Consider the following 27,662-nt stretch of genomic DNA (forward strand, 5'->3'; position numbering starts at 1 on the left):
GTACAGGTACCCATGCATGTGTTTCTGAAGGGTAGTTTCCAAGGAGTAGAATAGCTAAATCCCAAGCTTCCCTGAAACTTCTTTCCCCACCTCACAGTGTTTATGTTTGAAACATGGAACCTCATAGCAGGATAGAAGCTGAAAAACCTGCATAGTCAAGACCATCAACCGAAAATATCATGAGTCACATACCTTATTTAAAATTTTCAGGGGATCCCTGGGTGGTGCAGCGGTTTAGCGCCTGCCTTTGGCCCAGGGTGCGATCCTGGAGACCCAGGATCGAATCCCATGTCGGGCTCCCAGTGCATGGAGCCTGCTTCTCCCTCTGCCTGTGTCTCTGCCTCTCTCTCTGTGACTATCATAAATAAATAAAAAATAAAATAAAATTTTCAGTAATCACATTCATTTTTTTTGTTATTTAAAAATATATTTTACTTAAATTCAATTTACCAACATATAACACCTAGTGCTCATCTCATCAAGTATCATTTTAATAACATTTTATTTAAGCTGATATATCAAAAATATTATCTCAACATATAATCAAATGAAAATTATTACTAAACTATTTCACATCTATTTTTCATGTTAAATCTTTGAAAATTGGGGTGAATTTTACACTTGACAGCACACATCACCTCAAACTAGCCACATTCCAAATGTTCAGTAGTCACATGAGGCAAATGGCTATTGCACTGGACAGTGCAGATCTAGATCTTTGATTTTCCTGGGGAGGTCATTGTAGGGGACAGGAAACAAACAATTGTGTAGCACCTACAACGTATTTGTCCCTAAAGGGGAACTTAGCGTTCATTATTGTTAACTGAGGCGTGAGATTTTTGCAGAAGGTTAAACTGAATAATATTTCAGGTTAAAGACATTGTTTCTTCAGAACAACCCTAGGAACAAGGCAGGGCATGGGTTATTATGATGCCCATTGTTTCAATCTGAGGTCGATAATTTGTGTAGATCACAGAGCCCCAAACAGAGAGGAGGAACCAGAATCATGTCTTTAGATTTCAGAGCCTATTATATACATATTTTTTTATCCCACTGATCTCTCCATGACTTGTTCTTTCTTTCTTTTTAAATATTGTATTTATTCACTCATGAGAGACACAGAGAAAGAGAGACAGGCAGAGGGAGAAGCAGGCTCCATACAGGGAGCCGGAAAGGGGATATCAATCCCAGGACCCTGGGATCACGCCCTGGGCCAAAGACAGACGCTCAACCACTGAGCTACCCAGGTGCCCCATCCACCCCTTATTTCTTATGTGAATGGTGAAGAGAGACCTGGCAGCAAATTAAGAGCATTATTAGAAGCCACATCATCCATCTAAGTAGTGTGCCATCCTGTAGACTCGTGGTTAAAAACATGTGTGCTGACGCCTCCTGGTGGAAGTCAGGGTTATTGCAAGCCACCCATTATTGTAAATGCGTAGGTGGGCCTACCTAGTTCTCGAATTGAATATACAGAAATATGAAACTATTTACATAAAGGCCATTGAAATTAAAAAAAATGGATTCCTCATAGTGCAAAATGTTGGGCTTCATTGAGGTAGATATTTTTATCTCAGACTGTCAGAGGGACAGTCACAAACTGAATAGTTGCAGGTTCTGCTTCAGATATGTCTTCTTTTTTTATTATTATTTTTAAAGTGTGTATGATTGTACTTGGTCATATCTCAGTTTCTGAGTTTACTAGTGGGTGTGTGAGTGTGTCTATTCTTTGGCTAGGTTGTCAGCTCCTCAAAGGGGAAAGATCTGAACCCTTAATTGAAGGCTCTGGACATTCTGGGTACTTGAATGAATATTGTTGATTGCCCGGGGGAAAAAAAGTTTAAGAGCACAAAATAAATATGGTGTTTGTAATGGAATCTATTGATTTTTGCCTGCCCTGAATCCTTTTCTTTCCCCCTCAAACCACACAGCCCTAGTGAGGCTGTCAATCAAATATCCTGCTTCTCCCGGCTACGGTTGGCCTAGAGATTTGTCTTTTTATAGAATGACAGGGCTAATGCTTCATCTTCAACAGCTGCACTTACAATCTCAATTAGCTAGACCTTTAGGCTCTCTAATGCTTCAGCCTTTTCTGGTATGATTCTGAGACCCCCCCACCCACCGAGCCTAATGATGAATTCCTTTTTCATTATTTCCAGAACAAATCTAAGCTATATTACCTTTTCATTTAAATCTGCTTCCATTTGGAAGTTTGAACAAGATCTCATAAGCATCAAAGGAATGGGAGACTTCCTGTTATCAAACATACAACTATTCTCCTCCAGGGATCAAAATGACAATGAACAGCTAATTTGATAAGAATTGTCTTTTAAAAGTGTTATGCCGGGCAGCCCCGGTGGTGCAGCGGTTTGGTGCCGCCTGCAGCCGGGGGTGGGATCCTGGAGACCCGGGATCGAGTCCCACATCGGGCTCCTGCACGGAGCCTGCTTCTCCCTCTGCCTGTGTCTCTGCCTCTCTGTGTGTGTGTGTCTATGAGTAAATAAATAAACTCTTAAAAATGTTTAAAAATAAAAGTGTTATGCTACAATTTGGTAATCTCTAGGGGTTCTGGACACCAGCAAGAGCTGTTGAGGACAAAGAGCAACCCTTTGTGAAGCAAGTGGATTGGCTTCAGACTGGTGCCTATTGCAGTGTGCTGGAGACACACTGCACCCCATTTAGTCATTAACCATGACCGCAGAGGCTGACATGGGGAACTAGGTCTTCCATCACCCAAGAGAGACCTATTGAGGTCGGCTGCCCTGCTGCTAACTACACACCCCTTATGACCTCTCCCTCCCTACCAGCCCTGTGCTTCTGACCTACCACAACCCCACTAACCCACCCCCCCAATAAGAGGGGCCACATCCTGACTTCCACCTGCAGATCCTCAGACTGTATCCCTACTCTTGGCCAGACTACATTGACTAGAGAAAGATCTAGGTCCTTACACCAAATCTATGGTGGCAGCACTGAGTTATTTTTGAAGACCATATTTGCAAGCATTAAAAATCAAATATTGGGGCACTTGGGTGGCTCAGTAGGTTAAATGTTCTACTCTTGCTTTGGGCTTAGGTCATGATCTCAGGGTTGTAGGCTCAAGCCCCAGGTTGGGCTCCTTGCTTAGCGGGGAGTCTGCTGGAGATTTTCTTCCTCTCCCTCTGTCTCCACCCCATGCTCTCTCTCTTTCTAAAAATATTTCTAACGAAATCTTTAAAAAAATAAAATATTGACCAATTCAAAGTGATATGACAACAATAATAACACAGTGATGTCACCACTGTTGACTGTGGACAAACTACCATATTCATAGGGAATCCACATACTGTGAAAAGAATCAGTTACTCTATGTTTTTTTGGATTTTGCTCATGGTTTTAAACAAGTTAATTATCAACAAAATGCCCTAGAAGTGGCTTTTGGACTAGGCCATGGGTTTTATCAAGAATGGAGGGATCCCTGGGTGGCGCAGCAGTTTGGCGCCTGCCTTTGGCCCAGGGCACGATCCTGGAGACCCGGGATCGAATCCCACATCAGGCTCCCGGTGCATGGAGCCTGCTTCTCCCTCTGCCTATGTCTCTGCCTCTCTCTCTCTCTCTCTGTGACTATCATAAAATAAATAAAAATAAAAAAAAAAGAAAAAGAATGGAATCAGCGCTGAGTGCATGAATCCATACTTAACATTCACTTAACACCTGTTGATGGCACCCTGATGACTAAATTCAGACAAGAACCTCACAGGGTGTCCTCCAATTGCACCTTGATGACAGCAACGTGAATATGTAAAGAGCTCCTCACTGGTTTATGATATTCCATGCCTAGGAAATGGGTCATTGAAGGCAAGAGTGCTTAGGGGAAATTTTGGCCGCAGACTATTCACTAAATCAGGCAGGGACTCTTTGCCCAAGAGCAGAAGTTGCTGTGATGAGTGTGAAGAGTCAGTGTGTAAGGCCACAGTGGGGATTAACACCTGGCCATGCAGGAGTTACCTCTGTGCTTGAGCAGAGGGATGAAAATGGCAAGTCCAGGAAGCTCCGTTCTGGAGCTCAACACAGAGTTTTCTTCCAATTGTGGAGGCGTCATGGAAAACCCCATGGGGACAAAATCTGACTCTGGTGTTGTAGCAACAGAATATGGAGACAAAAGCCACCTGCTGTTCTAGCAGATCCTTAAATCCAGCTACTTGGACAATCGACAATCCTTCGTTTGGTGAAGTAAAAGTGGGGTGCTAGCACTAATGCTTAAAGAAGAGGTACCCAAAACTTAAATCCAGGTGTTTTCTACTTTTTTAAAAAAAGATTTATTTATTTATTTATTTTAGGGAAAGAGGGAGGGAGTACAAGCTCAAGCATGAATCGGGGGAGGGGCAGAGGGAGAGACTCCCCACCCAGTGCCGAGCCCACATGGGGCTCCATCCCCAGGACCCTGAGATCACCACCTGAGCCAAAACCAAGAGTGGAATGCTTAACCAATTGAGCCACCCAGGCGCCTCCTTTTTTTTTTTTTTTTTTTTCAACTTTTAATGGAATGCTTGAAGAGGCAGCATAATCACATGGCTCTGGGTGGGTGTACAGTCAAAAGTTTATCTCCCATCTGTATCCTGTCATCACTCCTTTTTCTTCCTCTAAGCACACCAATGTCACTAGTGCCACATATATTTCTTTCCTGTGCTCCTTTAGGCACACATACACCCACATGCATTCTTCCTCTCCATTGTTACAAGAATGGCACCATTGGTAAACATTCTGCTCCTTGCATTTTTTCACTTAATATATTTTGGAGATCTTGATGTATTAATATCTAGAAGGATTCCTAATTTTTCTGTGGCTACACGGCACCATATTTCTCAGGTGTAGCATAATTTGTACAACCAGTTCTTACCAACGGACGTTTAAGTGATTTCTCATCTTCTGCTATCACTAATATTTGTTGTAATCCCTTACACCACACATTCTCACCCTAAAGAGGTGACAATGTGTTCTTGGCAGGGGAAAAGAAATCTTCCTCAACTTATAAAGCGCAGGTATACATAGAGTACAGAAGCACATATTCAGTACATGGGTGGTATTAACATTTTATGAGGGTGGAGACAGGTGATTAGGAGAAGAACAAATCTACAATGGTTCCTTAGGATACCAACAATGAAAAAGAGTTGGAGAAACACTACCACTGTCTTATTCCAATCCCTGTTGTCAACAGGCCACAGGATTGCCATGACTGGCTTAGGCCTGACGTGGAACATCTTCTGGAACTCAGCATATTGATGCTGGAGCAAAGTTGGGATGTTAGTGGCAGGAGGACGAGTGTGACTGTCTGAGATTAGTCTTGAGGCTGCTGGTGTCTGGACCAGGAGCATCCTACTCTCCTTGGAGCATGAGGACCCCGGGAGCCTCCCTCAGGCTCTACTGTCGGTGTGTGGCTTGGGACATGGGATGCATGAATGAACATAGCTTTCCAGTGACAATCTTGCCTCTTTCTTTACTGATGCAGAAACATTGGAAATATTAGCACAATTTTCTCTGATTTTAGAGTATCTAGATTTTATAAAAAGTCCTCACAAATGTCACTCAGTCAAAGCCTATTCCTCCCTGCTAATTTGGCACCAATAACAGTTTAGGATAACTCTTAACCTCTCTGGCATTCTTTGAGGAAAAGAGGCATGAAGGGGTCGTGAATTTGCTAAGAGAAGAACTTAAATGTTCTTGCACACACACAAAAATAGAGATCCATTTGCAAGGTGATGGATATATTAATTAATGAGATGTGTGTGGAGTCTATTCCCAATGAATACGAATATCAAATCACCACCATGTACACTTTAAATATCTCAGATTTTTAAAAGATGTTATTTATTTATTCATGAGAGAGGCAGAGACATAGGCAGAGGGAGAAGCAGGCTCCATGTAGGGAGCCTGATGTGGGGCTCAATCCCAGGACCCCGGGATCACTACCTGAGCCAGAGGCCGGTGCTCAACCACTGAGCCACCCAAGTGCTCCAATATCTTAGAATTTTATATGGCAATTAGGGATCAATAAAGCTGAAATTGAAAAAAAAAAAAAAAGAAAGAAAAACCAACTAAAAAAAGTTTTTGGGGGTGGGTCCTTCTCCAGTTTAGGGCTGGATAACACACGATAGCATTTATCCCCTGAAGACATACGGGACTCACACATATGTGAGTCTCCTTGTTTCTTTTGGATCTTCTTTCTGGGGCACAGACAGAGGAGGGAGCTATTTCCCTCACCACACCCAGCTGTTTCCTTTCTCAGTCCGTAAGACTCATTTTCCTCCTCGCAGACCATTGCCAACCCTTGCCCGACCCTCCTGGGCTGAATCGGCTTCCTGCTTCTGACCTACATCTATTCTTTCCATTCAACCAGGTTGGAGGGTTGGCTGGGGGGCATATCCCTCAAGTCCCAAGGGGCAAGAAAATGTCACCAAAAGGCTAAAAATCATCCGTGAAATGCAACCAGATGAAGCACACTGTGTTTCTAAGAATTCCTCTCAGGGAGGGCTTACCATGGGGCTGGAAGGGTTGCTTGAGGAATGTCTGGAGAGAGGGTCAGGACCCCTCACCCATCCATAGTACCTGGTCCCGGAGTCCTGGGGGCCACCAGCTGCCTTCCAGGAAAGAGGGTCCTGTTGACGTAGAGCATACTTCCCATATGAATTATGCACATTCAGTGTGAACTGGACAGCTCAAGATGGTGGGGGGAAGGCTGACCTGGCTCCCACCTTTGCCCTCTCCACCTTCCACCCTATTCTATAAATAAATTTGAACAAACATTTAAAGAAGATTAGCTTGATCTATGTCAATGATTAGCCTACCCAGGGTGCCCAAGGGTCTTGGTCTAGTCCTAATCAGTGCTCATATTTTCTAAGACGTTCTGTCTTTATTCATTGGAAATATACATTTAAAAAGAAGAAAAAGGTTTTCTAATAATCACTCAAGTCCCCAAAGCCATAAAGGAAAAGATTGGTACATTTGACTCCACAACAAAAAGTTTGATGACCAGAACCACCATGGCCACAAACAACAGATATCAAAGTGGGAAAAAGACTGCGATTCATTTCACAGCAAGAGGTTAATTTCCTAAATAGATGGAAAACTCATAAAAATCAATAAGGATGAACAATCCCAATTGGAAAATTGAGCAAACGACATGATGAACAAGAGCAAAGAACTGCATATGGCTCCCAGAGATGGTCACCAGCACTCAGAAGAAATGCAAGCTAACAACACAGAAGCTCTGAAGATTCCTACTGGGAAAATGGGATCATCTTATATGGCAGACATTCTCTCCCATTCTGAATTGACTGTAGTGACAGATACTTCCTGTGTACAAAGAGGTAAACTGAGGCAAGCTTAAAAAGATGAGTTTATTTGGGAATAGCAGAAGAATCTCAATTCGGGACAAGCAAACTGTGGCAAGCTGTAGGTGAGCGCATTGGGGTTTGGGGTGGGTAGCTGTGTCCGTGGGCAGGAAATAGAGGGGAGAGCTCAGTTGAAGTCTGTTTAAAAAAAAAATTGGAGACCAGCTTTGAAAGCTTCCTGAGCCGGCAAATCTAGTCCAGTCACACACACAGCTCAAGACAGCCCCCCCCTTAGTCACCTCCTGCTCACGCCTCTGGTCAAACTTCCCAGGCTTGAGATGGGACAAACTCTGATCAACTTCTCATCTGAGAAAGTTCCAATTCTATCACTTTCCTGTAAATCAGGCACTTGGGGGAAATCTGTCTCTTCCTCCCTAAGCTTTGTCTTCCCGAGGGCACATGCGTGAGATTTCCCATTTTGTTTCTTCCAGTTGTATTTTCGATTGAAATTGTTTTACAACCCACACCAAGTGCCTGCTTCTGTGTCTCAGTGTTTAAAAAAAAAACAAAAACAAAAAACAAAAAACCACGCACTGGCACAGGAGGGACAAGGAGACAGCCCTGATGGTCATCTTGGTGAATCTGGACGGTGGAACGATGACTGTGGGTGAGGGTGAAGGGACACCCTCCTGCGCCCCTCGAGGGCCCGGGGGCCTCGGTTGGAGAACCTAAGCTGTATTTGCAGAGGATCCAGCCTTGGCTCGGGGGCTTCTCAGGAGATGACTCATGGAGAGCAGTCAAAGCAGGAGGACAAGTACCAGGGACAAGGGACTAGATAGGGATGATGAGGGGACCAATTGAAGTACCGCCTGGGGTCCGACCCCTAGCCTGTGTCCCTGTGCGCCGGCTGGAGGAGCTGACTCGGGGACATGTCCTTGGGTGGGGGGCGCACGGCCAGCAGCTCGGGAGCCAGGGAGTGTTAGGGAGCCCAGGGCCCCATTTTCCACGGGGAGTGGCTCCGAGCACTTTGGGGCAGGGGCCCCCAGCCCACGGAAGCACCATCCCTCACTGGAGGAGACAGGAGACGCCGCCTTAGTTAGCAGGACCTTCTAAGGCCGCGTCCGAGTCCGCTCCGGACAAGAGATCTGGTTCCTAAAGCTGCCTCCCTGGGTGTGTGACCTTGGGTGAGTCACTCACCCTCTCTGGATTTGCGATTCTGGGATTCTCAAGTGTCTCTGCCAATCTCAATCTCTGGGGTGCCTCCTCCCTCTCTCTGAACCTCTAACCCCTGCCATCATGCAGGTGGAAGCAAGCACTGCCCATCTGGCTGCAAGCGCCCTGGGAATGAAGCTCCCTCTCCCCCCGCCTCCCTCTCCCTCTCCCTCTCTCTCTCTCTCTCTCTCTCTCTCTCTCTCTCTCACACACACACACACACACACACACACACACACACACACACTGGAAAAGCTTCGCAGACCCTGGGACAATGAAACTTCAATGGTCTCTTCCCCCAAGGCAAGGACCTCACCCCCTTGGAGAATCTGAGCGAAGGAATTTGGGATGGGTGTAGGGTTCTCCCTGGGGCGGGGTGGAGGGGGGCGCTGGAGTCACAGAAAGGGTGTCCGTGTGATCATATTTTTACCTGCGGTGTGACCGTGTGTGTGAAAACACAGGACGGGTAGACGGTGGAGTAAGGGCGGGGTCGTGGGCGGTCAGGCGGCAGGCGCGGGGAGGGCGGGCCCTGCGCGGGCGAGCTCTGGAGGGTTCTGGAGCAGAGGAAAGGCGTGTTGGCGGCAAACCGTGGGAGGAAGATTAGCCTGGTACTCGGGGACGTGGGGGGAGCCGAGACGGCAGGGGGATGCTGAATGGCACGACGGGAAGACCTTACCCCGCGTGGTTAAAAGCAGGAGTGAAGAGGGTGGAGGAGGTGACGGAGCACAGAGGAAGCGTCTGGTTTCAGATGGGGGGTGTCCCCTCGGCCTCCAGCTCCCGCCTCCCCTTCCTGGCCGACTCCGACGTGTCCTCTAGGCTCCAGCTCCTCTATCAGGGCGGGTCACCTGGTTACCACCTCCCTCCCCCAGCCAGGAGGGGCGGGGCCTCACCTGCCTCATCCCCTCCCCCAGCCAGGAGGGGCGGGGCCTCACCTCCCTCATCCCCTCCCCCAGCCAGGATGGGCGGGGCCGCACCTCCCTCATCCCCTCCCCCAGGCCAGGAGGGGCGGGACCTCACCTCCCTCATCCCCTCCCCCAGGCAGGAGGGGCGGGGCCTCACCTCCATCATCCCCTACCCCAGGCAGGAGGGGCGGGGCCTCACCTCCCTCATCCCCTCCCCCAGTCAGGAGGGGCGGGACCTCACCTCCCTCATCCCCTACCCCAGGCCAGGAGGGGCGGGACCTCACCTCCCTCACCCCCTCCCCCAGCCAGGAGGGGCGGGGCCTCACCTCCATCATCCCCTCCCCCAGTCAGGAGGGGCGGGGCCTCACCTCCCTCATCCCCTCCCCCAGGCAGGAGGGGCGGGGCCGCACCTCCCTCAAGCCCCTGAGCCCCTGGGTTGGCAGTGCGGCCTGGTCTGTCCCTTCTGGGACTGTGTCTCTATTAAGGGCAGTGAGCTTGATTTTTCAGTGTTTTATTGTGTGCCTAACACGTACGTTATGTGTACTTACGGGGCTAGAAAAGAGTCTAAAATGCCTCATAGGTTCTAGGGTTTTTGTTTTTTTTTTTTACTTTCTTTTTGTTTTTGTGACATTTTAATTTTTCCAGGCGTCATCCCCACACGTAAAAGTAGTGCTGATGTATGTGCAGCATCGGGGTAGGGCAGTGATTTTCAACTTTTCAAAAACTATCATTCCTTGTTGGAGCTTTTTAAAGAGTATTTTTTTCCTAATTGTCTCCCTCCCAGCTCCCCATGAAAATCTTAATGCGACACACACCCTGTGTATCGGTGTATGTGCTGTGCTCCTGTGGAGGGTGACAATTCATTGTAATATCTGACACTTTTTTTTACATTCTCCCTTCCCCAACAACCACAAAATTTTGCCCCATGTAGGAGGGACCAGGTCACTCCTACATGGAATACGTGGTGTGGGGTGACTATTTGTTTCTCTGGACTGTTACAAGTTACTACAAACATGGTGGCTTACAACAGGAGAAATGTGGGGCACCTGGGTGGCTCAGGGGTTGAGCATCTGCCCTCGGCTCAAGTCCTGATCTCCAGGTCCTGGGATCCGGTCCGACATTGGGCCCCGCAAGGAGCCTGCTTCTCTCTCTGCCTATGTCTCTGCCTCTCTCTCTGTGTCTCTCATGAGTAAATAAATAAAATCTTAAAAAACAAAACAAAACAAAACAAAACAAAAAAACAGCAGAAATTTATTGTCTGAGAGTTCTGGAGCCCAGAGGTCCAAAATCAAGGTGTCAGCAGGGCCAGGCTCCCCGCAAGGCCCTAGGGGAGAATTGTTCCTTGGCCTCTTCTAGCTTTTGATGGCTCTGGGCACTTGCTGGCTTGTGTCTGCATCCCTCCAATCTCTGCTTTGTCCTCACCCAGGCTCTCTCCTGTCTTCCCCTCTTCGGGTTGTGTCAAGTCTCAAAAGGACACCTGTCATGGAATTTCGGGCTTGCTCTGATAATCCAGAATATCTCATCTGGAGATCCTTAACTTTAAAAAAAAAAAAAAAAAAAAAAGGCCACTTTCACAGGTGCCAGGGTTAAGACATGAAAATGTCTTTTTGGGAGCCACCACTGAACCTGCCACAGCGGCCTTGTGTCGGTGATACAAGCAAGAAAGCTCTGTGAAGGGACACCCGGGTGGCTCAGGGGTTAAACTCCTGCCTTTGGCTCGGGGCGTGATCCTGGAGACCCAGGATGGAGTCCCACGTCGGGCTGCCTGCGTGGGGCCTGCTTCTCCCTCTGCCTGTGTCTCTCCCTCTCTCTCTCTGTGTCTCTCATGAATAAATAAATAAAATATTAAAAAAAAAAAGAAAAAGAAAACTCTGTGAACATGTCATAACTCACAATGCTGGTCAGGTGTGGTGATTAAAGTTCTGCGGTGCTTCCAGCAGTTACAAGGATTCTGTTGGGAGAAGCCGAGGAGGATAAGCCTCTCCAATTTCTCCTAAACCCAGAAAAAAACTTAATTTTTTTTTCCCCTTCCTCTCCCTTTCCTCAGATGTAGCCCTTTGGCGCCCTCTAGTGGTAACTACAAAGTCGTAATTTTGCGAGGAAAATCTTCAGGTTTTTAAATGGTTAGCTATGAGAGCCACAGAAGAGCAATTTTCTAAAAAAAAGAGATTTATTTATTTATTTATTTATTTATTTATCTATCTATTTATTTAAACAAGGAGTTTAGTTTTATTTTCTCTGTGCATTTGCAAAAATACTTAGGACCAACATAGAAACAATAATAAAACCTCCTGTGAAAATTACACTAAAAAAAAAAAAAAAAAAAAAGGCCTGAGAGGGATTAGTGCCTTAGCTCTAGGGAGCTACAGTAAATCTGACTGGTTCAAGGAATTGAAAAGATATTAGGAAAAAAAAAAAAGAAAAAAAAGAAAAGATATTAGGAAGATAGAGACGCAGGCAGGGGGAGAAGCAGCCTCCATGCAGGGAGCCTGAGCAGGACTCGATCCCAGGACCCCAGGATCACGCCCTGAGCCCAAGGCAGGTGCTCAACCGCCGAGCCACCCAGGGGTCCCCAGAATAGCAATTAAACAACCCCAGAAGGGGCTTGGAGCAGCTGCGCTCTAACCCAGCACAACTTACTGTCCACCGTCCGAGAAGCGGTGTGGCTTCTGTATTAATGCTTCCTGCTTCTCAACTCGCAAAGGGCTCCGTCACTTCGGGGGGCCACCTTCCATGTGGCCTCCTCCCACCCTGTGTCTGGAGAGCAGCTGCCCCTGGTGGGGCCTCCACAGGCCGTGAAAGCACCCACTTGCTCTCCCTCCCCTAACAGCCGTTTCCTAGCAGGGGTTCCTCCTCCCTGTGTGGCAGTGGGGGAGAAGAGAGCAGGGGAATGGGGATGGGTGGGTGGGGGGGTGCAGGGGACTCTTAGTCCAAGTGGAGAAATCACCCAAGTAATAAACCCTTCAAGTACATCTGCATTGAAGCAGGTTTTCTCAAGAGCTGACTCTGGATCTTAACAGATTTTTATAATGTTATTTTAAAGTCCATCCACAAATGCAAACATTAGCCCAATTGATTTGTGTGTTCGGCATCAGGCCAGGCTCAGGGCACAGGCTGGTAAGACAGGACGCATGTCTGTCTTCCTCAAATTTACTAACAGGGAGACCAAGATCGAACAACTGCTGCGAAAAATCAATGATAAGAATTGCTGTGGAGGGAAAATATGGAGGGATGCACAAGAGGTGGGCCAGGCTTAATGCGGGGATGGGCAAGGAATTGAACAAAGCTGGGTATGGACACTGCACGAGCACACACTCCTCTCCTGGCTCTGTTGATCTTGTTCACCAGTTCAGCTATTTCAGGAAAGTGGATGTGGGAGACATCCTAAATAAATAAAATCCAGACATTTTATCCTAAATTTGTAGACAAATCAGGTAGGACCATCCACGGTGATAGAAGCTCTTAAAAATTAAAATCAGGAAGAACAGCTTTGGTTGTGAGCTCTTGGAGGCCATTTTTATTTTTTTAGTTTTATTTTTAAAGATTTTATTTGTTTATTTGACACAGAGAGAGTGCGCACAAGCAGGGGGAACAGCACAGGCAGAGAGAGAAGCAGGCTCTTTGCTGAGCAGGGAGTTCAATATGGGGCTTGATCCCCAGACCCTGGGATCGTGACCCAAGCCAAAGGCAGACACTTAACCGATGGAGCCACCCAAACGCCCATTGGAGGCCATTTTTAAATGAAGTCCTTGAGGATGAGTCTGATGTCTGATTGTGTCACCCTGTTTCCTCACAATTAATAGCAGGAGTTGTATACAGAGAAGTTAATCCAAAGCAAGTCAGACACTGATATTTCCATAACCAGCAGATTATTTATTAAATTCAAAGGTTAAAAAATAAATAAATAAATTCAAAGGTTGCTGATGTCAGGAAGGAGAACAAATGTGTGATTATGGCAGCCTGTCTCCAAGATGGTCACCATCAGGTCCTTCCCACTCTGTCCACCCATCTGATTCTCCAGTGGGAGGTGGCATCTATCCCTCAGCCCCACATCCCATGGATCTGAGCTGGCCTAGGTGACTCATTGACCCATAAGATGCAGTGGACGTGATGTTGGGGACTTCTGAGGCCAGGTCCTAAGAAGTCCTGCAGCTCCATCTTGGCTCTCGGGATGTTCTGGGCCCTGAGACCCCTGTGCCTGGAGAGGGTGACACTAGCCAGTGCTCAGCTGTTCTAGCCAGCCCAGCCCAGGCACAAGGTGTGAAGGAGCTGTCTTAGATATTCTGGGCCTGGAAGATGTCAAACAGGCTATTCAAGCCACACCAGCAGAAGTCCCAGACACAGAGGAACAGAGTTGAGCCAACCTCAATGTGCTCTAGACGTTTCTTCATGCCTTTACATTTGTAAGCAGCAGTAGATGCCTGCAGACACTGCTTTAAACAACACGTGCTGAAAATAGAGCAGCTTGTTAACAGGGACCAGAACTAGGCTGACACGTGAACTGGAGAACATTGCAAAATTTGGTGGTTTCTTTTTCCTGTTGCCTATAGTGCTATGATTCATACCTCCACTATAAACCTCCCTAGCTGCGCTTAGGAGACAGTGTAGCACTCTACTTAAGAACTTGGGTTTTAGAGTTAAGAAAGTCTCTTATTTGAATTCCAGTGGCCTCAAGCGAATGGCTTAGCCTAGACCTCAGTTTCCTCATCTGTTAAAAGGGAATGACATGAATAATACAGATTAAGTTCATTAATGCATGTGAAGTATTCAGCGCCTGTCATATATTCACATTTTGTGGTCAGAATGGTGTTTGGTGGTGATCCCCAGAGCACAAGAGCCTTTTTTTTTTTTTTAAGATTTTATTCATTTATTCATGAAAGACACAGAGAGAAAGGGAGAGAAGCAGGCTCCAGGCAGGGAGCACGATGTGGGACTCGATCCTGAGACCGCGGATCATGCCCTGAGCCCGGGGCAGGTGCTCAACCACTGAGCCACCCAGGCGTCCCAAGGGCCTGATCTTATCTTTAAATTCAATGTATATTTCAGTGCCTGGGCCATAGTGATTAATAAAGGCTGTTACATGAATGACAGAATGAGACCCTATGTTATAAACTTTAAGATCGACATTTTAACATGAAGGATGACTTTGCCCGTACATTATTTGGAGCTAAGCACTTTAGGTCAATGGAATATGTCATTTCTACCATGAAGTTCTGTAAGAATCAGATGTCAGTGGGAAAATAAGCCAGTTCAATTGCTTTTGGCATCTTAAGGCCTCCAAAGGGCTGGACGGCACCGTCACGAGCATCCCTTGCAACCTGTCTCATGGTGCATGTGTAAAGCGAGTGGCTTGCTCCAGGCCACCCACCCGCTGTGGGGACAAGAGCAGAACTCTTCCCTTATGAAGGTGATGGCGCCCTTACCCTCTTCTTGCACACCCCAGGGCCATTCGGTGTGGTCAGGACTGATCACTAATCTCTTCTACGAAGGGATCGTGCACCTTTTGGAGAGGCAATGGGAGAACCCGCCGGGGATGCAGGAAGCACCTGTAGGCCACGCAGGCTGTATGTGGGGACCCTTCCTTTATGCATCTGTGTCACCTGTCATCATAACTCTTGCACTGGAACGGTGACTCATCATGAAAAAGCCCCTTTTTTGCATTGCTGGGATGCAGTTTAAATTTTCTGTAATTAATGTTGGGGTTTCATCCTAGTTCTTAGGCCTTTCTTCGATTTCCCTGCTTTAAGGCATCAATGTCTTTTCCCAGCTTACTTTACTGTGTCTGGTGAGACCTGTAGGATCTTCTTTGGTTTACCAAACCTGACGACACAAAGTAGCAGTCAAGTCTGTTATGTAGTTTTAATTGCTTTTAAATTTCTATAGATAGCAAGTAAGCAAACTGAAGCCTTCTTCAGTTCCTTTTTTTTCTTGCCTTTGAATTCAGAGCTGCTGTTCACAGATCCAGTGTGGCACTTTTTAAATTTAGAGTAAAAAATAGAGACTATAGGAAAATCGTGCACTGTTTTCACCTCTTTCTGGCAGTTTCTGTGCATCATGTAAGATGTCGCCAGCCAAAGAGCATTGTCCACATGGTATGGAAAAGAAAATAACATACTTGTGTAGGTTGGAAAAATTCAAGTCAATTCTTTACTAGGACATAAGGGTAAGAAGACCAGCTGAATGATTTCCCTACCTCTTGTCCCTCTTCCCAATCAGGATTGGTTTCTATTTGTTTTAAGATTTCATTTAGAACAAACAAGATTCAATTAATGACATTTTTCTGAGTATAAAAACTACAGACAAGGGCTTGGGGGATGAGCGGGGAAACCCAGATGTGCCACCTCTGAAACTCACAGCTGTGCTTTCAGATCTTGAAATAAATCTGTTTCCGAGAATGGAGGTTTCTGTTGTTCACATTTAAATCTTGAATCACAGAAAAACGTCAATGACGTTTTTATGTTCCAAGTTCAAATCCTTATTTAGGATAGTTGAACCTCATATCCAGCACTCACAAGACTCCTGAGACATTCTTTTCGATCCTGACAGGTTAACAGAGATCTACTGAGAGGTAGAGAGAAGGCAAAGGAAAACTTCACTGAGCAACAACAGAAGATATTTATATGAATGTTCTGAAGCCAACTGACCATATTCTATATGAAGAAAATTTTTTTTCTATGAGAAAAAATGTGGGGTTTTAATAGTTTAATGAATAATCCAGCATTACTAGGTAATGCATAAGAGAAATTAATCCAGACCAAAAACACTTGGCCACTATGAGAATCAAGAGTTTGATGTAATAGTAACAATAAATGTAATACTAACAATAAATTACAAGGTTGGTAGATTTTTCAGGATCCAATCATAAGGTTAAAACTAATGACGTTCTAAGTGGTAGAAAAATGGCATGGAAAGAAATATACAGGACCCATAACACAATAGTACCTCCTTTTGAACTGGTAGATTCTAAAGCTCGTTTTCCTTGCTCAAAAAGTTTTTTTTTATGGTTTCTACTACAGAATTTGCTTCTAATTATTTACTTGCATATATTCATTCACATATATGCTGTTACATAGTATTAGTAAATGTCAAGGCTCATCTAACCAACCAAAGTGGTAATACTGCTGATGTTACAGCTCTGATGTCCAATTTCCCCACAACATTAATTATATTCAAGGTCAGTCAAGGTCATGCGGGGTGGCTGTGCTCCCAGAAGCAAAATTTGAGATCCAATTTCTCATTTGCCACAATCTGCATCATCCAGACATTTTATCCAAGAATCTGATGCTTCTAAGCTGGAAAATTTTAGCTCATATACTTTGAGTTGGCTGCTAGGAAGTTAGGGCCAGATTTGTAGCCTATTTCTAACATTCACTTTGTGTGCTAAATTCACTCCTGGTTTGATGTTTTTCACTTCCACCTTACCTTGATTGGCTTACTTAATCCATGTAAATTTTATTGTGTGTGGCTCTGTAAATCCTCTCTTCAAAACTTTTTGAGAAGGCAGAGAATAAAACCAACTTTAGATACGTTTCATATATCACAGGTTGATTCAGGTCAAAGACCTGAGATTTAAAAAGTTGTATGAGGGATAGATACCTGGTTAGCTTAGCTGGTAGAGCACGTATGACTCTAGGTCTAATGAATCTGAGCCCCATGATGGGTACAGAGATTACTTAAAATGTGGTAACAGGGTGAAATAGGTTAAGGGGATTAAGAGGTACAAACTTCCACTTATAAAAAAGTCACGAGGATATAATGTACAGCGTGGGAAATATAGCCAATAATATAGCCAATAATAATAATGATAGATGGCAACTAGACTTACTGTGGGGATTTTATAAGGTTAAAAAAAAAGTAACATTTCTTATCAAATCCATTTGTCCCTAGGGCAAAATTCAACTTATAAAAATCTGAATTTGGAGTTAAAAGTAAATGAAAGATCGATTCAAGCTGCCCCAAATGAATGTCCCCAGAAGCTTCTAAAATTTCAGAAAGGTCCATCAAAAACTGAGTCATTCAGATTTAAAAAAAGAATCTGACTGGAAAGATGCTTGGTCATGGCACATTATGGCATACAGGATAACCAGAGGTGGATTCTTTATTTCACAAGTTTCAAGATACAGTACAAAACGAATCTGTACATCTCTCTATTAACAGGATTTGTTTACACAATTATATTACACTTCACCAGCCTTTATACCGTATTTAATTAAATACAAAATAAATTTACAAAAAAGTCTACCATGGTGTTCCTTCCAATGCCAGCTTATGGTCTTTTAAACTTCTCCTAAATATTGATAGTGGTTATACCTTGATCGTATTTGACATTATGATTTCTTTTCTTAAATCAAAGAGACTAGTGTCAGCTTGTCTGTCATTCAGACAGGAAAAACAGTGCATGCGAGATGACTTCCTGCACATAATCAGGACATCCTCATGCACACACAATCAGAGTTTTGCTTCTGCAAATAGTCACTTTAAAATACAAATCATTTTTACTCAGGATATTTTAGACTTTCTTGAAATACCAAGTGAAAGGAGAAATTTAGCATCAAGAACTACTATACCTGAAAAATCAGGTAGTGTCTTAGATAATGTGGTGTTCAAAAATTTTGTATTTTCACTTATATTGGAGAGCAATGACTGAGGATGAAGATTTTCATGAAAACAGAAGTTTCTTTTGCCTTATTGCTTGCATTCTTCTGGTCACAATATTGTGCAACACATATTAAATTCACTTCTAGAACAAATACTAGCTGTCGTCAGGGCAAAAGAAGCCCACACTGCTCTTCTTGGCAGGTATAGGGGCTGTTTATCTGACACTGTTCTGAAATGTGCATGTGAAACGTTAGTCCAAACCTCTGTAAAGGAAGTTTTTTTGCAGATGGAACTAGTCAGTAATACATATACTACACACATGAAGAGTTGTGGTCTCCACTCACAGGCTTGCATGCATACTTCCAAAACACTGGTTTGAAGAACAAATATGAGAACCAAAGAAAGGAGGGAAAAACGAAGCAAAAGAAAAAAAAAATCCTATACAAAATACTTAAGTTTCCTGGAGGCAACAGCAGCTCCTTAATTAAATAAAGCATCAGATCATGGCCAGATCATCACAGAAGTTTCGACAACTTCTCAATGGTACAGAGCTAGCTCAGCTTAGCAGTAAAACTTCCACAAATTAATTAACCTTATATGCACAAGGTAAATCCTCAAGCGTACTACAGTAAATGATTCAAAGTAAATCTCATTTAAGTGTTAAAATAAGGAAGTTCGGAAAAAAAGGCTTTTCCTTTTTCTGTGTCATTGAATATTAACCAAAAATAAAATAAGCCTTATTCAGAAAACAAAAACTTCAAACACAGAAAGAAAACAAAACAAAACAAAATCCCAAACACCAATGCTACCTTTGTAACATAAAACAGAAGCAAAGGGATGGTCTCAAGACTGAAATAGTTGACTAACCACAAACCGAACGCAGAGGAGAATATAAGCTAAGTACTACTGTCCTCACCTTCGAAGGCAGGAAGACAGGCTAGAGGGGTCAGGAGACAGGCTACCACGGAGAAAGAGAAGCTGCACTCAATCTGCTAACTCTAAATTCTAACATTAAAACTCCTGAATCCCGGAGTTAATTTAATGTCACTGACATTAACTAGCTTTAGTTACTGTCATTTGATTCAAATGGATGCCATTTGATTAGGTAAGTATTGAGCATTATTTTAGGAGAAACACCAAACCCAGTTCCTACTTGCCTAGGTATTATGTCCCATGAACAGAAAACGAGGAGGAAGCAAGGTATTTGTAAATATACTGTTCAAATTTCCAGGAGCAAGTGACCCGGGGGTGGGGTGGGGGGTCAAGCAGGAAGTGGAAACAAGCCACAAAGAGGCTGCTTGGAATATCAGTAATAAAAAGGACACGGCAAGTAGTGGTAAACGAACAGGGAGTTTGTTATTGCATGAAGAGCACGACGGCGCTTTCCCATCTGGCTTCAGGTAGTGCACACTGCTTTAGGAAATGTCTTTTCAAAGCACGAGTGGAGGGAAGTAAAGGTAGAGATTAAAAAAAAATCAGATGGATGGCTAGAGGGGGAGAAAGGGAAGTTCAGTCATCTTGGAGGGTCTTAACACATTTAAATACATTAAAACGGTTCCTTGGAAATGAAATGTGGCCGCTCCTGTGAACTATCCTCATCTATGAAGGGTGGCGGGGAAAGGTCAACTGCACTCGAATCTCAGGGTAAGAGGTCAAAGCTGTCTAACTAAGAGCTGCCCAAAACAACATGATGCTCTCGAGGCTCAGACTTGCTACCTCTCAGATAAGCTTTTACACACATGGTTCTGTGGCCACCTCTTCAAATTTGGAAGCAATTAAACAGGAGTCAAGTTTGCTTACCAGGTTTCTCGTAATCCTCCAAAACACACACAGAAAGCCTACGACTTCACATTCAAAGCCTTCATGTTCATCACAGACTAATTAACTCTAGTTCTAAATACAATGCCGACTTCAAAAACCAAAGTCTTGCAACTCTACAGGTAATACACTCTTCAAGTTTTCTGGCAGGTGAGGGATTATGGAGCAAGAGTAGAAAGGTTGTTATAAACAGGTTGAGGTCAGGAGGCATAGAAAGCCTGCTCAGATAAGAACGTAGTCTCAGACTAGATGTAGGCTGGTGAATGCCACCATCTGACAATAAAAAGAAATACAAATTCGGCTTAAGTTTAAATTTCTTCCTTTGTATGATATGTGATGTCCTCGCTTTTCTTTGTTGTTGCTGTGCTCCACACTATTTAACCAGGCAATTCTCAAGGGGCACAGCCTTGATCTTCCTCAAGTTACCAGTTGGAAGCTGGTGAATATGACAGCTAAGGACGTGGCTGACTTTCTACCGGAATAGAAAACTGCTGAAGTAAAAATCACCCTGAACAGTATGAACAGGCTTTGGCTTTCCTCAACCACTGAGTTTAATGCATCTTAGAGTCTCTGAGCTTGTTTTATACTGGGAGTCACTCGATGCCACATCCTGGCAATATCATTTCAGATCTAAAGACTTCAGGGGGGTGAGATCTGTTCTTTTGTGGTAGAAATACAAAGTGAGATCCTGGGAACAAATGCTTCATCTTTGGGGGAAAAGTGTCTATCATCTTGGTACCCTACCTAGAGTTCTTTACCACTGTTTTCTAGTTTCTCCCACTTAGTCCATCCTCTGGCTTCTGGATCAAGGCTCTGTATACTCAAAACAAACAAGCAAATTACATTGAGTAAGTGGGGGCAATGTCACATGTTAGCTCAAGGAGTCAGTTCACAATGTTTTATATATTCCATTCCAGAGAAGTGAGGTTCACATAAAACTCTTTAACACGCCTTTCAGTCTGTGAAGGAGAGAAGTATGGGATAAAGTGTGACAATCACCAATAAGAAACCTCCCCGCCTTCCCTTTTAAAATAACAAATATGTTCAATATGTATACTTGCATGTGGATTGGTAAAAGTTTCTCAGTTATTGCAGTTCTGAAACACTTTGATTTTTTTTTTTTTTTTTTTTTTTTTTTTTTTACTTAAAAGGCAAGTTCTATTTTCAGACTTTCAAACATGTTAAGGTTAAACTTGCAACTAACTGGTTTTTCCTTTTTACAGTGATCAGTTTTTAGTGTTGATGCACAAGACCTTAGAGGTGGTTGATAGAAGAACTTATGCACATTGAGAGAATGACTGAAAAGGACCCGAGAGAGACAGCTGGGTGCAGCAGACATTTGAGTGTCTCACATGTTTCCAGAAAAAAAAAGGGGACGGGAGAGGAAGCCATTGAGAGTTGTTATTCCACACGGCACTGAAACAAACATTCAACTCAGTGTAGGTAAGAGTTACTTATCCCTGAAAATAAAGGCATCAGATTCTAAGCAGCTTTAGGAATTCAATGCTTCTTGTGCCTCTTCCAGGAGGTGACCGCTGATCCGAAGTTCTAAATCAAATGCAAGTGTTCTCAGCAGACAATATCCTTGGTTGTCACTGATCAAGGCTGGACATGGTGGCTGTTACTGGGGTGGCTGCTGCTCCGGTGGCCCCTCCTGCTGTGGCGGCCCCGGCCGTGGTCCTGGAGGCCTGGGGAGAGGCATGTCCTGGTGCTGCCTCTGCCTGTAAGCTATAACTGTTCCCAAGAGCAACGCGATGATGGTCATGAGGTAAAGGTCCCACTCAGGTCCCAAAAGCTGGTCCATGTCAAGCTGGGTGAACATATCTCGAATCTTAATGAGAATAAGAATAAAAAACACTGTGATCACTAAAATGTCAGGGAAGGAACTAGGAAAAAAGTAACATCACAAATTATACATGAATACAGAACTTATTAAAGTAATTGGTTTTAGGAACATTTTGCAATGTGATTAAACAAAAAAGCTTTAAAAAGCCTTCAGGAACTTTTATAATAATATGCCTCAGGAACAGAGTTATTATTTTGTCATAGTAGGTGCTACAAAGTGTCTGACAGGGTTCCTTTCCATCAGTAGTCCAATCTACTCATTTTCTACCATTTCTCACAGAAAATACTTGCACGGGATACTAAACAGTGGAGAGCCGAGGGGGGACAACAATCAGTACCTTGGCCGCCTGTTACCTGTCTGTTCTGACAGCACACCAGCTGAAGAGTCCTGTTCTGATGACAGCAAAGCACTTCACTTCTCTCATGTAACTGGAGATGGCAGGAATTCCAACGTTTAAGAGCTGCATGACTAATGCTTTTTAAATAGGATTTCACTAAATATTTAACATCTGAATTTAAACTCAAAAGATAGTTATGTTCTTAGTCTAGGAGACTTCATTTTAGTGTCACTTAAGTCATTTCTGGTATCTGTGGACTGCTACCTACCTCCAAAGGAAATAAACATAGGATATAATTCTTTATATTTAAGTAAAGTTATATTTAAAAAGGTCCCCATAAGGGCACCTGGATGGCTCAGGCAGTAAAACATCTGCTTTCGGCTCAGGTCATGATCCTGGAGTCCTGGGATCAAGTCCCATGTCTGGCTTCCTGCTAAGTGGGGAGTGTGTTTCTTCCTTTGCCCTTCCCCTGCTCATGCTCTCTCTCTCAAAAAACAAAACAAAAAACCAAAAACAAACTTAAAAAAAATAAATAAAAGGTCCTCATAATATATATTTGCAGGTGCAGGTGCTAAATTTTTTGGGGAAAAGATTATAAGAAATTATTAACTGTGTTTCCTGGAGTGGGACCTGTGATAGGAGATTCGGTGTTTTCTGTACCGTCTGACTTTCTCACCATCAATACTTATTTACTCTCTCTTTTTTTTTAGTTGGAATAGCTATGTGGTAAGATTTTGGAGCATTTTATTCTCTTTTTTATACTTCTTTATTAAAAAAAAAAAAAACAAGACAATGCACTTAGTATGGCATATCGCATGACCCAATCCTAGATCATCAGCAGTTTCTTAGTCCTACAAACTGTGAGAGACAAGGGACTGAAACAAGCATGAGAGAAAGTGAGCGAGAGGGGGAGAGAGAGAGAGGGCGAGCACAGGCTGCTACACTGTTGTTAGCTTTTCAGTTAAAGGAACAATGATTGTTTCCATTAGTGGAGGGTACAGCACTCGGCTCATGCTATCAAGTGATTATAAATTTAAATTTACCATTACAAATGTATAAGCACTTGGGAGGGCGGAGCCCCACACCTCCAGTCCTCTGGGGCGCCATGCATGGAGGACCTCAGGTAGTGCAGGACAGAGTTGCAAAAAGGAGCACTATGGATCCCAATTATATCTGTATCGCACAGGATGAAAAGCCTGTTCTGGAACCTAATGCTGAAATGGTGTATCAACCAATCCTGAACAATGATAACAAGTGGTTAAAATATCATCTTGTTCTGGTCTGGAGTGAGTTAAACTTAAATAGCCCTTGTTTCTGCAGACATTTTAGGACTTTCAGAGTTAAATCCCATACCAGTCAATCCATTATAAGGCAGTATAGGTAAACCAAATGTAAAACTGGAGACCCCACGGGCACTTACCTGTAAATACGGATAACGAAGCTCAGTAGTTTTGAAAGGGATGGGGAACCCACCTCTTATTCGGGTTCTAACATTAGCTATTTAAGTAGTTCAAGGTATTTGTACAGAAGAAAGTTCTGGTGCTGTTTTAAACAAGTTTCACACTATCAGAAGAATTTGAAGTCCAACAGCCTGGGCAGGTTTTCAGGTTCTACTTCTTTCCCTTTTTAAAAATTCTCTTTTTAAGGGACTGGTCTAAGTCACTGGAGGCAGTCATCTGATTTATTGTTTACTGAATTTAGTTAGCTACTGTTTCAAATTGCCAAGGGTTAGTCCCATTTTCTCTAGTCCAGAAGACACATGCATCAATGAAAACTGCTTTAGCACCTGGAACCTACCTCAAAACATACTGCTCTATGGCTACATTCACCCCACACTTGATGCAGTCCCCTCGTACTTCACTTGGGGGAAGAAGGGAAAGGACCAGACACTTGCAGGACATTCCTCCCCTCTCCCTGAACTTTTAAAATACAAACCTCTAGACTGAGCAGCTTATATCATTTATATTTTAATTAAGAGGCACGGAGGGGTGCCTAGATGGCTCAGTCAGTTAAGTAGCCAACTCAGTTTCAGCTCAGGTCATGATCTCAGAGTCCTGGGATTGAGCCCCACATCAGGCTCCTCGCTCAGTGGGAGCTCTGCTTGAGGATTATCTCTCTCCCCCTCACGCCATTCATGTATGCTCTATGGCCCTCTAAAATAAATAGATAAATCTTAAAAAAAAAAAAAAAAGGGCATGGAACACTTACATTTGTTTCCCGTATGTACTGCAAGAAATATACCACACCCAGTTTGCATAGTGCTAGGAAGACTGGTACTTGGGCGTCTGGGCTGGCTTCAGCTGCCATGTCATAAAAACGTTTTGCAAGGTGAATATCCTATAATATAGGTAATAAACCAAAATTCATCTTTTGTTAAAATAAGTAAAAATAATATTATTTAGTTTATATATTCAGTTATCAATTTATGTATTTAGAACATTTATTTCACCTTTCAAGTTTTCATTTTAAAATTTCCCTTACCTAATGAAAAAACTCAACCTATAATTGGGTAATATTTCTTTAATTATCTAACTGCTTAATTTTGAAAAATTTAGCTGAAAAGTATTAAAGTTTAACTCATGTTCCTCCTGTCTGACACCCTCTTTGCTGTGTATATGTGCTGCATACAGCTACCTACCTATGTATAACAGGTTTATCTGAAGATTCCCGGGGTGACCTATAAGTCTCAAGTTAATTTTTCCTACTTAAAATTTCAGTCACTATAAGCGATTTCTGGTTTCAGTTTGGAGCAGTGATCTTTCAAACTTGGTAACATGCTCACAATTTTTCAAAGGGTACTTGCATGGAGAGTGTTAAGGAACTTGCATTCTGCATTTCCCTGCCTTAGACATATTTCTGTAAAAGGTGAAACAAGTCATATGGATTCTGGCCCAGACTAGAGTGTTCTGCATACAGATAAATGCAGAATGGCACAGTAGGACATTGTGAAATTTTCATTTTACAACCTCACTTTTTCCATGCCCTATTGTCAAAGAAGACCAAACTCCAAGGAAAGAATTCCATGAAACATGGGAAAGAAAGGCTAAACATTAAGAACTTTCCCAACATAGTTCAATATAAGCAGTTACTTTCAACGATTCCCTAAACTGTCACTAGAGTGTGTCATTACTTAAAAAGAAGGATTTCTTCTGTACTAACAATAACAGTATAGTTTGGTTTTTCAAAAAATGTAACAAGCTTTTCTTTTTTTGGACTATCACATTTTTTAAGATCATGGATCAAACTTTATGTGATAACATCAACTTTTGTGTAAGTGATTTAACAGGGTAACTAAATCTTATTAATTACATCCCAAATTATTCTATATAAACAATAATCATTTAATCCTTAATATTCTTTTAGCTGTACTAGACGCTGGACTGAGTAGTTTTCAGTAGTATGAATGCTTATTTAAAAAATGGGAAAAAATAGGAAAAGGAGATCATAATGTTGTAAAAACTAATGGAATCATTCTGATTTTAATACATGATTAATTATTCTTTAAAGTTGCATTCCATAGTTCCCTACTCGCATTCTTATAAAAGAAATACTGTGCTTTTTATCATTGTCATCTATTCAAGAATTTATATAAGCTATACATATTACAAATTAAATTATGAGAATGCACACTGATTAATTTTCTTGGCTTCTGATCTATTATAAAAACACACTGTTAAGAGTTCTATTACTTTAATTTTGATTGCTTTCCGTAAATTATGAAGTGTATTCCATAAAAACCATAACGTATGTGCAATCTTTATATTAGTCATCAAACACATTAATTTTATTGGAATTAAAAAAAATGAAGTCAGACTTGCTGACAGAAGCGAAATCTGATCTGACTGACTGGTCTGACAATTAAGAGAGGCTTCGTTCGGTAACTCAATAATATGGTAGAGATCACCTACAAGCTGAATGCACTTTGCCTGCAGTTCCAGAGTCCTGATAAAACTACATTCAAGTATCTAATATTAATATAAGTGTAAAATAAAAAACTATACATACTGGAATTAAAAACATTAATATGCAAATGTGGTAAAACAAAAGGCACTTGGACAAAAACTTAGTGCATTAGCAAAATGAAAATGAACAACTTGCCCTTAAGTATATTAGGTCAATAGAGTGTCTCTAAGTGACAGAGTTATAACAGAATCAGTTATTTGATCAACCTTGGTCAAGTCTTTCGGCACTCCACCCAGAAACTGAGAAAGCGAACAACTCCAGTAACTAGGGGATGAATACATCTTTTGCAACCCTCTAGTTTCCAATTCTTTGCTTTCAATAAGATTGAAGGGGGACTTAACCAAACTGTCAATGATAGATCATTGAAAATAATGTGAATCACTCTGATTTGGGGCATATGTTATAGACTAAATGTTTGTGTCCTCCCTAAATTTTTAGGTGGAAATTCTACTCCCTCAGGTGATGGCTGGGATTAGAAGGTGAGGTCTCTGAGAGTTACCACCATTAGATGAGGTTATTAGGGCAGAGCTCTCATGAATGGAATCAGCATCCTTAAGAGTCTTTAAGTGCTTGCTGCTTCCTTCTTGCTCTTTCCTTAGGTAAGGACAAAAGCTAGAAGACAGCTGTCTCTGGCCCAGGAAGCAGGGCCTCACCAGACACCAAATCCACAGCCACCCTGCACTTCAACTTCTCAGCCTCTAAAACTGTGAGAAATTATGTTGTTTAAGCCACCTAATCTACGGTATTCTGTTATTGCAGCCCAAAAGAAGACAGCACATACTCGTAAAGCAGTTTAAGGAATTAAGCGAACTTGCTATAGGAAGATTCTTCCCATTCCATAAATTTGTTTATATGAACAAGATTCCAGTCATACATTTATAAAAATGATACATGAAATTAATGCCTAATCTACTCAGTGATTCTTAAACTAATTTTTAGAAGATGCTCCATTCATCTCATTAAAAGATGTTTTCAATAACTACCGCAAAAAGTAAAATTTTAGTGAAATTTATATTCTGTTGATTCATTCAATACTGTATTGATAATTAACCAACTTATGACTAATAATATCTCATGAATTTTTCTTATCACTTAGAGTATATAGGAAATAAAATTTAAAGTTTAACATACTTTTTTTTAACATACTTTGTTTCAAATAAGTATGATCCAGTGATCAATAAAGGAGCTAAGCATTAAAAACACTGCATTAGTATGCAATGCTAGGGGAATAATGGACTGAAAATATAAACTCAGGAAGAAAAAAAGATACCATTTTAATGAGCTTGCTGAGCTTGCTGTGTATTTAAAAAAATGAAGGTATCAAAATTTTGTTATTTAGAGTAATTTAGTCATTTTATTTTAAAAAGTACTCGTGTGGGCAGCCCAGGTGGCTCAGTAGTTTAGCACCGCCTTTAGCCTAGGGTGTGATCCTGGAGACTCGGGATCGAGTCCACGTCAGGCTCCCTGCATGGAGCCTGCTTCTCCCTCTGTGTCTCTGCCTCTCTCTCTCTCCTTTCTGTTTCTCATGAATAAATAAATAAAATATTAAAAAAAAAAAAACTACTGGTGCTTAGAATAGCTAGAATTTATATCCTGTGGAGCTTACAATGAAAAGTTTTCAATGTCAAATTAAAAAGCACAGCTTTTAAACACAGTTTTTCAAAATTCCCTTAGGG

General features: G+C 42.7%; 2 protein-coding genes across 8 annotated transcripts in view; both read right to left on the reverse strand.

Annotated features, from left to right (window-relative positions):
- Positions 1 to 9,380, reverse strand: part of STON2 (stonin 2) — a 168,119-nt gene extending 158,739 nt beyond the window's left edge. For 2 of the 4 annotated variants that reach the window (XM_072839572.1, XM_072839571.1), the window contains exons 1-4: positions 9,199 to 9,380; positions 8,953 to 9,076; positions 6,516 to 6,635; positions 193 to 355 (exon numbers count right to left, since the gene is read on the reverse strand). The gene's annotated coding sequence lies outside the window, so the exon portion shown is untranslated. The remainder of the gene's footprint in view (positions 1 to 192; positions 356 to 6,515; positions 6,636 to 8,952; positions 9,077 to 9,198) is intronic. The other 2 variants (XM_072839576.1, XM_072839573.1) reach the window with 2 other exon arrangements.
- An 8,117-nt stretch (positions 9,381 to 17,497) lies between these two features.
- SEL1L (SEL1L adaptor subunit of SYVN1 ubiquitin ligase) overlaps positions 17,498 to 27,662 on the reverse strand; it is a 56,660-nt gene continuing 46,495 nt past the window's right edge. For 2 of the 4 annotated variants that reach the window (XM_072839582.1, XM_072839580.1), the window contains 3 exons: positions 24,232 to 24,360; positions 22,040 to 22,114; positions 17,498 to 21,671 (listed from right to left, as the gene is read on the reverse strand). In XM_072839582.1, the coding sequence (XP_072695683.1) occupies positions 21,462 to 21,671; positions 22,040 to 22,114; positions 24,232 to 24,360 (414 nt within the window). In that variant the 3' untranslated portion in view covers positions 17,498 to 21,461. The remainder of the gene's footprint in view (positions 21,672 to 22,039; positions 22,115 to 24,231; positions 24,361 to 27,662) is intronic. The other 2 variants (XM_072839583.1, XM_072839581.1) reach the window with 1 other exon arrangement.

Source organism: Canis lupus, chromosome 9, assembly GCF_048164855.1.
Source record: "Canis lupus baileyi chromosome 9, mCanLup2.hap1, whole genome shotgun sequence".
In the NCBI taxonomy this organism is placed as follows: Eukaryota; Metazoa; Chordata; class Mammalia; order Carnivora; family Canidae; genus Canis; species Canis lupus.